Source organism: Taudactylus pleione, unplaced genomic scaffold (assembly GCF_031769625.1).
Source record: "Taudactylus pleione unplaced genomic scaffold, aTauple2 ptg000523l, whole genome shotgun sequence".
NCBI classification, from domain to species: domain Eukaryota; kingdom Metazoa; phylum Chordata; class Amphibia; order Anura; family Myobatrachidae; genus Taudactylus; species Taudactylus pleione.
In genome coordinates, this window is record NW_028284925.1 from 2257596 (window position 1) to 2268014 (window position 10419).

Sequence of the window (10419 nt, forward strand, 5' to 3'; positions counted from 1 at the left end):
CCCGACTGCTGCATAATTCCCCCCCCCCGACTGCTGCATAATTCTCCCCCCCCCCCCCCCGACTGCTGCACAAATCTCCGCCCCCCCCCCGACTGCTGCACAAATCTCCCCCCCAACTGCTGCACAAATCTCCCCCCCCCAACTGCTGCACAAATCTACCCCCCCCCCCCCAACTGCTGCAGAAATCAGCCCCAAAGGCTGCAAGCCCGGGCATACGTTGTGTGCCATACTAGGAGCTGTAGTTCAAGGCAGTGTTCTAAACGCCTGGCACCAACGTTGATGCCATTTTCACAGGCCTTGTGTAGCCTCAGTCATATCGCGTTTCCCTATATATCAGCAGTAACCAAAGGTGCCACAGAGCTTACAATCTGTATCAATATCCACAGAGTCACTCACCTGTCTGTGCGGAGACTAGGCTGGAAGCTGGCAGAAATATCCCCCTCATCAGAGCTGCTCTCACATGGAGTCCCCTCCACTTCGTTAAGAGCCTAAATAATCAGACGAGATTAAGCACAATTTCCCAATACATCAGCTATATAGCTGGGAGTTCCCAGGGCAAGAAGAGAACTTACACACATATCCTACTAATAAAAGATAGAGAAGCTAGAACCTCTAACGCTGAGACAACCGCCTCCAGCATCCGTCTCCCTGTTACCTGTGGGTCCATGACGCTCTCGCTGAGGATGGACAGCTGGGTGGGACGGTCCTTTCTCTGAACAAAGACACTGCAAGATGTATCCAAGTCGCAGGACGGAGCCATGGTGACATTGGGGAAACCTAGAGGTGACAGTAATAGGTCAGCGATACGCAATAGTATAGCCACAGGCTATTTATCCCCAGTAATACATCAAGTGTCAGTCTCAAACAAAACAACACTGATATATGATGGAAACATAAAGACGAACGTACTGTGCCTAAACGTATAGTCTATTAAAGTTCCTTTAACCCTCGTATACGTTCCTTCTGTAACTGTGTACTGTATAAATAAAGTGCTACTACCTCTAGGCATTACACTTACACTCCTCATCTTTCCACGCAGTGCTCCCCGTCCAACCTTGTCCTTGCATCTGACACAACATGGAGGCGTGGCCAAGTGATGGGCAGCTATGACATCACAAAGGACAGGCTATGGGATCATTATACATGTGGCCAGACCTATAAGAAAACTTGCTAGAAATTAACTTCTTATGCTTCAAAGATCTGTGTGATGATTGTGACCTCTTATAATGGCGCTAGAGAAGAGTCACGACATGGTCAGACTGTGGTTGTAGCGTGCCGAGAGGATGGCGCAATAGTCTCAGCTGTTATAGGTTCAGTTCTGTTACGTGCTGGGTAAGATCAACCCAAATGGCTCCCAGAGTGTGTCAAGTGTAATGTCAGATGGGGCGGATTTAGTACAGCGTTTTATCTCAGCGCAAATAAAAGTTAAATGCACAAATAATAAAAACTAATGCGAAAAAGTCACACCTCACAGCCGTATTTCCCCAACTACAATACTGCCAGTCACTGCCGCATAGGAAACGTGAATAAAGTTACATTCTGCAGCAGTAACACAACTTTTGTTGGCTCTAACGAACTTTATTCCAGCCAGGTGAACCGTTCTCAGGTGATACCGCCCATAGCGCTCACTCCCAGTATGACGGGCTGAATTGAAGGGGGCATTCAAAGCGCATGCCTGACGCCAGCCTTCGGCCACCTGTGGTTCTCCAGCTCTTATGGAGATGGGTATAACTAGAACTTTGTGGGCCCCATAGCAAATGTTTAATGGGCCCCCTCATTCAGTTGTAGTCCTTATAAACATTATGCCACACAGTTGTAGTGCCCCTTATAACACAGTAGTAATGCCCTTATACATTATATCCCACAGTAATGTCCCTTACATTATGCCACACACTATAATGCCCCTTATAACACATTATGTCCCACTGTAATGCCACACACAGTATTGTCCCTTACCTACGCTATTATGCTACCCCCCACCATCGTCCAGCAACTCTCCCTGTGTCCCTCTGGGAGCATCTCCCCTCCCCCTTGTGTCCGTCCACCAGCCTCTATTCTCGTGTGCCCTGGAGAATTGGGTGCCGGGCCGCCAGCACCTGTATACAGCCATGTGGAAACAGCGCCAATGTCATTTCCCAACAGGTGCTGGTCGCGAGACAATTGGATCTCGCGGACCAGCAGCCGCTGCTGGTCCGGGAGTTCTTATTGGGTCGCAACTTGGCCTTATTAAAAATTACATCGGCACTGTTCCGCAAGAGCTGCCGCAGCCGCATACAGGTGCAAAGTTTGCAGGATGCAGGGGGTAGCTGGCTGGGCCGGCAGGCCCCCTAGGCCGCAGGGCCCCATAGCAAGCACACCACTTGCACCCTCTATAGTTACGCCACTGCATATGCAAACACAAGTCCCATACACCAAAGCCAGCAGTAATCTAGACTGTCAATACTACCTGTGCGCCTGCGGGGAGCGTCTCCAAACAGATCCTTCACAACAGCCATTGCCCGGTCTGAGCGCTCCAGGACATCTTTCGTCTGGTACCGATCAGAGAGTATCTGGCACAGGAAACACAGAATGTAACATGTGCCAATGCGTGTCCATGACATTCCCAGAACACACGGTTAATACCTAGATCATGTATTATCGGTCTACATGCAGCACTGTACACTGAAGTTTTATCACAGTTGTGTGTACCCACAGAGTTTACCATCTAATTACGGTGCACTGGATAAGAGCACCCGGCTAAGGTAAATGGGGGAGAGCTTCCTGCAAGTGTCCAACTGTCACAGTCTTGCAGTCAGGACTTTTAACCACTACCCCAACACCCTCCATAGTACAGCTCATATCTAGAACCTAACAATGTTTTATTGCTTGTTGTAAAAGTTTTGCTAATTATTAACGTAAAAAAATAAAAAGTTTTATTGAGGTTAACTAACAATTATTTTATACCGAATCTACTTAACTGGGACCCAGTGTTACCCCCACAATCTACTGGGTCACCTGCGGGCTCCAACAGTTCACAATGCAATTCTATCTCCCGAAGCTTCTATTAAACACGCACATGAATGGGAAGTTTATGAAAAAGGGCCACCGATTACATCACTGTGGGGACCCTGAAAAGAAAGAACACCGATCGCTGCAATTCATGGCAAGAAGGAACCATTATTTGCTAGGATTTACCATTGGTGATACGGCGGGACAGAGATTCCCATAGGAGCACGTCCAGGTAATTACTGAGAAGTAATGGGATCGCACTGCTTCTTCCTTTGCTCTCTCAGCTGCGCCCCCTTCCTGACTCTCTATGGCCCTGATGCCGTTAGTGGCTGGGGCTTCGCATTCAGGAGCACGGCAAATCCGGCAGCACAACATAATCCACAGAAAGCAATGGGAGCTGAGGCTTCTGTTGGAAATTAAGCCGATATCCGCTGTGGTCCCTCCTTGTTACATTTTGGGGATGCTTAATATTTGAGGGTTATCACCTGAAAACAGATGTTTTCGGGAGATATACCGCAAAAATAACTTTAATAAATAGGCCCGTGTGTGTATGAAACAGGTGAGTGGTGGTAGCAGAGTGCGTTAAAGTCTGCAAGGACTGCAACAAATTGGAGGAAAATGATTGGCAAGTTCCAGGCACATGAAATCATGTAAAGCAGCATAATGCACTAAACTCCACCCAACACTACATTCTCAAATGTCAGCGGAATTCTTCCTTAACCACTTGCCAAGCTGGGCTTACCCTGACACGGGCGCAACTGACGCAACAGTGTCAGAAACGCCCACCTGCAGCTGCTGGAAGCTAATCTTCTAGCAGCCGCCTGGCTCAGCCTCTGTTGACCCCGCGGCTCCGCCCCCAGTCTCCTCCTCTTCTCCCAGGCCGTGGCTGCAGGAAGAGACTCTCTTCCTGCAGCCCGAATGCTAAAGGAACACTGCAGCCGTGCCTTCCTCCAGTCTATGTTCCCTGGCAGCAATGCTGCTGGCCACACCAGACTGGTCTTTCTCTGATATGGTTGCATCTGATGTGACCAGCCAGAAATGCCCGCTAGGTGGCTGCGGGAAGTTAATCTTCCAGCAGCCAAACCTGCTGGTCCCCCTGCACCCATGGCTGCCCCTCCACCATGTCCCGATCACTTGCTGGCCACAGTGATCGTGCATCAAGCGTGACCTCCTCCTAAAGCGGCTACAGGCAGTCATGTCTTTATAGCAGCAGCTGCAGCTCCTGGTAGCCACAGCTGCTGCTGTGTCCTCATCAATGAGACCAGCAGTGATCGTGCAGCCAGTGTGACCCTCCCTTCCGGCTGCTATGTCCCCGGGCCTGCACAGCCAGCAATACCCCCACCCCCTCCTTGGCTGCCCTGATCTGTCCCCGGACCCTCTTTCCGGCTTCAGCTCCGCCTCTGTCCCTCCTGTGTCCCAATCACTGCTGGACATAGTGATTGGATGTACAATCCACCACCCAGCCAGCATCCCTAATCCCCTTCTGCCAGAATGCAGTGAGAGGAAAGGCAGCTCCCCCACGCTGGAACTCACCGTTATCTAAAAACATCAAGAAGAAGGATTTATGGGGTTTTCTTTACTATATAAACCTAAATATTTTCAAAAATGTTCCAAAGTTGTTGATTGTAAAAAAGAAAAAAAAAAAAAAGCATCAAATCATGTAAATGTATAAACAAAACTGCACATTTCTGCAGAAAATGATACTGAATCAGGTTTAAATAGCGGTTATTGGCATAATTTGACAATAAATTAAAAAAAAAAGTATTTTGGGAACATTTTTGGAAAAAAATATTCGCCAGTTACAAGGTTAATGGAAAATAGGATCTTTGCACTAATATTAAATCACTTTCTCGCAGTCTAATGGGTGACACTGGATTACCATGGAGTATATAGAGCGCGGTGACTTTGTAAATACTCTGTATTAATATCCCTGAACTTGTCAGCCAGCGCAATGTGTTATAGGCCTTCCGCGATGCCCACAACCACCCATTACCTCCATCATTATGGCCAAATGTCTCTCTTCCATGGGGTCTGAGCAGCTGCCATACAGCTTCCTCATCTTCTTCCTCAGTTCTTGCTTCTGAAGATCCAGATGGACCAGACACTGATTTTTCGACTTGTGGATCTCATGTCGATGAGCCTAGAAATAAACAGAAAGGAAGCAATTTAATTTTTGTGCTTACATAACATCCTTTTCTCTAACCCATTGGGTATAGGGGGCTGTAAGCACCCTAACTGCAAGACGCCTACCTCCCCCCTTCTCAAAGATCACCCCCCTCCCCCACAGAGAACTTAATTTACTATTAACCAACCTCCAGGGCACAGGACCTGAGCAAACACAAGGGAGAAAAGAAAAAGAAAACGACTGCCCCAAAAACTCCTTTTCAATGAAACCTTTATGTCTGTAATTGTCATTATAGGTAAACCTACAAAAAAAAAAAACAAGTCTGCCTTATCCTTTATCATAGGACAATCAAACATTCATCCATAAACAGCTAAACCACATCCATCGAAGGCTCATCTCTGGCACCAGCCTCTTTCCTCAGTGACTTATCTCTTACATAATACAGCTGTCCTATAAATCTATGGGAGAAAGAATGGCTGTACCATGTGTGACGAGGCTACCGCTAACAATCCATCCACGGGACAACTTTACGCTAAAACAATGGTTTGGGATTATTTAAGAATATTTCCTGTGTTACCCAGCTAAATAACAGCTGAAATCTCACGCATGTCCCAAAAGCGTGTAAGGGGTTAATTCTGGGAGTGACTGGGCACTATGGGGTCTATTTACTAAGCCTTGAAAACAGAAAGTGGATGAAGATAATGTATCAACCAATCAGCTCCTAACTGTCATGTTACTGGCTGTGTTTGAAAAGTGACAGTTACGAGCTGATTGGTTGGTACTTTATCACCGTCCTCTTTATCTCTCTCCAAGGCTTAGTACATAGACCCCCTATGTGAGATCTGAAAGAAGGCCAACACCATCATTCCCTATTTTTCTCCCCTAGGACTGTGCTAGACTGTGTGGCAGGGGATCAGCAGGTGGTAGCCTGCACAGGACCCAGCCTTCCTCCCTTCCATCTCCAGCCCCTAATCCCACAGCTCCAATCAGCAGAGGTCACCACCCCTAGGACTGTGCTAGCAGTGTGGCAGGGGATCAGCAGGTGGTAGCCTGCAGCAGGGTGACGGAGACCCAGAGCCCCACCATGCAGTTGGAGAGCTTTTCTGAGTGCCGGGACCCTCACACAAAGACCGGAACAGGAGTCAGCGCACGGAGGGCAGTAGTGAGCCTGTTTAAAGGATTATCCTTAAATCTGGACTCTCCCTATTTATTGTATTACACATTATCATGTAATAAAGGTGCTATTGTACCCCTACCTCCTTACCTGTGTGATTGCCGAACCTAAGGATCTGGGCACACCTAGCAAACTACTGTTCTAACACTGGGTATCCTGACACCATATTACAGACTTCTGAACATGCATATATAGGAGCCGAGTCCCATCTGGCCACTCACCAGCTCTTCCGGGGTTGCACGGTAAACAGTGAGATCTTGGACTGAACTCTGAAAAACACAGGGATCGGGCATGAACCGACTGCTGGTAGATATTATCCGATGCAAAGAAACATGGGTGTGTACACTGGGGGATCTAAAGTGAGCCTGTGAAACACACAGAAGAGGTATCCATATCCTGGGCTAAAACAGTATGTAGTCTATCAGCTCACGAAGACCAGTGACATCCCAGCGGTATGTCCCGATTGGCATTCCCCAGGCCCGACTGGCAATCAGGAGCTACTGCATCCCAGTCAATCAATAGGCTACACTGTAGCAGACATGTTCACATTAGTCCCTGTACCCTTACGTTCTTGTTACTGGCCCCTCTCTTTTTACATTCCTAAACATAAACTCACATCCCATGCCTGCCGTTGTGAGGTCTTCTTCTTCATCGTTGTTTTCTTCCGGCATGATCGGCCGCACACAGGTCGGGGGTATCTGGCATGTGACATCTGAAAAGCAGAGCAGAAGAGATATACCGTGCAGCAAGACTGTAGTTTCCATTACCCAGGCACCAGTGCCACCCCTCAGACCGCAGGTACATCACCCAGGCACCAGTGCCACCCCTCAGACTGCAGGCACATCACCCAGGCACCATTGCCACCCCTCAGACCATAAACACATCACCCGGGCACCAGTGCCACCCCTCAGACTGCAGGCACATCACCCAGGCACCATTGCCACCCTCAGACTGCAGGTATATCAGAAAGCCACCAGTATCACCCAAGACCATAATCACATTACCCATGCACCGGAACCACCAGCACAGACTGCAGGCAGTGCCCTCCCACTTTCCCCAGACCACAGTTACATTACACAGGCACCAGTGCCAACCCTCAGACTACGGGTACATCGGCAGGCCACCAGTGACCCTCCCCCCAGACAGCAGACACATCACACAGGCAACAGTCCCCCCCCCCCTAGCCATATCACACAGGTACCAGTGCCAACTCCTAGACCGCAGTCACATCACACAGGCATCAATGCCACACCCGAGTCACATCACACAGGCCCCAGTGCTGCCGCCGCCACCTCACCCAGCATTTTTTATCCCTTCAATACAATTTCACACTTCTGTGAATACATTTATATGATCCCAAAGAGTTTGGACTAATGTCAGACTTTTCTGGCAGCATAAAAAAAGAGCTATATTTCTAATTTCCAGTTGTATTGCTTCTGTTTTTGTGGCTCACAGCATTGATGTATCCAGCCTTCTAGAGATGAGTGATAAGAGTTCAACTCTGAATACTGGTTTGTTCAAATGTATGCTGACATGCTGAAGACAGGAATGTGCACCTGTTGATAAAGAGTTCTATGCACCTATTGTGGGAAGTGATGGAGCTTGATTAACAAATGCTGGCATGCAAGGTCACGTCTGGATCCTCAAAAATAATGAGCAGAACCCCTTTATTATGTGTCAAGAAATATTTAGCATTAGTATTTGCTTATTAATACAATGCTGCCCCCTGCTGCTAACACAAGTAATAGTTCTGTATACGCAACTATCAAATTGTTGAGCCATGCTCTAAATATTATATGATATGCAAAGAAGCTATATAAAATACTTGACATGCTTAATAAAGGTTAGAGCAGTGGTTCCCAAACTGTGCGGCACCCTGAGGTTCCTTGGGACACTTGCAGGGGTGCCTCAGGTTGGTGGTCCAGCACCAAATCAAATTATTTATGGTTAATATAATGTAAATATGTGGACAAATAGAAGCGCAATGCAGAGACATTACCCAGCCACCAGTGCCAACCAGGACCATGGGCACATCAACCACCAGTGGCCACACCTGAGACCACAGGCACATCTGCCAGCCAACAGTGCCACCCACCAGACATTTCTACAGTCACCAGTGCCAGCACCCGTACCACAGGAACATAAGCCAGAACCAGTGCCACCTCCAGACCGGAGGCACATCACCCCAACAGAAAAAAAGTCCCTGGTTGCGCCCAGCTGTGTGGTAAATTAGGTGCCTACAATAACCAACAAAAGAGCAAGCTTCTCCTTTAAAAAGATTTCATTTTATAATAAATAGGCAAAAATATCAAACATATAATAACACATTTAATAATCAGGCAAATAGATTGAAGTGCAGCAATATAAGCATAAATAATTAGGGATAGTCATTGTGGAGCACATTGCACTAGGCTCAGGATATGGGTCTCTCTATGGTTATACCTCCAGGTAAATAACTCCCAGTGTAGAGCCAGTAGTGAATTGAAGTAAATAAATTTAAAAAATCCAAAATTAAATACATTAAAAATCATTATGAAGCCCACAATCGGAAAACATCACCCAAACACCAGTGCCACCCAATGCCCCCCACCCCAACCACAGACATCACCCAGGCACCCACCAGACTGCTGACACATCACCCTAGCATCAGTGCCACAACCCAGACAGAAGGCTAATCACCCAGGCACCAGTGCCACCTCCGAGACTGCTGACACATCAACCATGCACCGGTGCCACCCACCAGACCAAAAGCAATTCAGAAAGCACCAGTACCACCCCAGACCACAGGCACCAGTGCCATCGCCCAGACTGCAGGCACATCAGCCAGCCACCAGCATCACCCCCAGAAAACAGGCAAATTACCCAGCCACTGGTACCACCTGCCACCACCTACACCGCAGCCACCAGTGCCACCGCCCAGACCCAAGGCACATCACCCAACCACAAGTGCCACCCAACCGCAGGCATATCACTCAGTCGCCAGTGCTACCCCCTAGGGCGCAGCCACATCACCCAGCCACCAGTACCACCCCAGACCACAGGCACCAGTGCCATCGCCCAGACTGCAGGCACATCAGCCAGCCACCAGCATCACCCCCAGAAAACAGGCAAATTACCCAGCCACTGGTACCACCTGCCACCACCTACACCGCAGCCACCAGTGCCACCGCCCAGACCCAAGGCACATCACCCAACCACAAGTGCCACCCAACCGCAGGCATATCACTCAGTCGCCAGTGCTACCCCCTAGGGCGCAGCCACATCACCCAGCCACCAGTGCCACCCCCAGACCACAAAACACATCCCCCAGTCACCCCCCACACCGCAGATACTTCACCCAGTCACCCCACACACTGCAGCCACATCCCCCAATCAACCCCCAGGACCCCCACACCGCAGGCACCAGTGCCACCCCCCATACCACAGGCACTTCACCGAGTCACCCCCCACACCAGTACCACCCAGTCACCCCCCCACACTGCAGGCACTTCACCCAGTCACCCCCCACACCGCAGGCACCAGTACCACCCAGTCACCCCCCACACCGCAGGCACCAGTACCACCCCCCAGAACACAATCTCCTAGGAAGCAGTGACACACCGAGGCCCGAGCACATCACCCAGGGCAGACGGGCAGCTCTCACCTCTCTCCCGGACTGTTGGCGTCTGTAGGATTGAACGCTACCGCCGCTCACAGCTCCAATCCGCTCAGGAGACCCGCCCGTACGTCACCTCCGGCCCGGGCACCATGACAACCGGCAGCCGTCACCCAACTGACACAGGCCCGGGGCCGCTGCGGCGGCAGCAGAGCCTCAGCACTGTCAGCAGCACCCTGCAACCCTGCAGAGCCTCAGCGGCTCCCTGTAACCCTGCAGAGCCTCAGCAGCACTCTGTAATCCTGCAGAGCCTCAGCACTGTCAGCAGCACCCTGCAACCCTGCAGAGCCTCAGCGGCTCCCTGTAACCCTGCAGAGCCTCAGCAGCACTCTGTAATCCTGCAGAGCCTCAGCACTGTCAGCAGCACCCTGTAACCCTGCAGAGCCTCAGCGGCTCCCTGTAACCCTGCAGAGCCTCAGCAGCACTCTGTAATCCTGCAGAGCCTCAGCACTGTCAGCAGCACCCTGTAACCATGCA

At 49.8% G+C, this 10419-nt stretch overlaps 1 protein-coding gene across 5 annotated transcripts in view; it reads right to left on the bottom strand.

Annotated features, from left to right (window-relative positions):
* SPICE1 (spindle and centriole associated protein 1) overlaps positions 1 to 10129 on the bottom strand; it is an 89913-nt gene extending 79784 nt beyond the window's left edge. For 2 of the 5 annotated variants that reach the window (XM_088450770.1, XM_088450771.1), the window contains exons 1-7: positions 9931 to 10129; positions 6904 to 6999; positions 6509 to 6556; positions 4982 to 5128; positions 2447 to 2549; positions 656 to 777; positions 397 to 488 (exon numbers count right to left, since the gene is read on the bottom strand). In XM_088450770.1, the coding sequence (XP_088306896.1) occupies positions 397 to 488; positions 656 to 777; positions 2447 to 2549; positions 4982 to 5128; positions 6509 to 6556; positions 6904 to 6999 (608 nt within the window). In that variant the 5' untranslated portion in view covers positions 9931 to 10129. Of the gene's footprint in view, positions 1 to 396; positions 489 to 655; positions 778 to 2446; positions 2550 to 4981; positions 5129 to 6508; positions 6557 to 6903; positions 7000 to 9887 lie in introns of all 5 variants that reach the window. The other 3 variants (XM_088450772.1, XM_088450768.1, XM_088450769.1) reach the window with 2 other exon arrangements.
* Between the last annotated feature and the right edge of the window lie 290 nt (positions 10130 to 10419).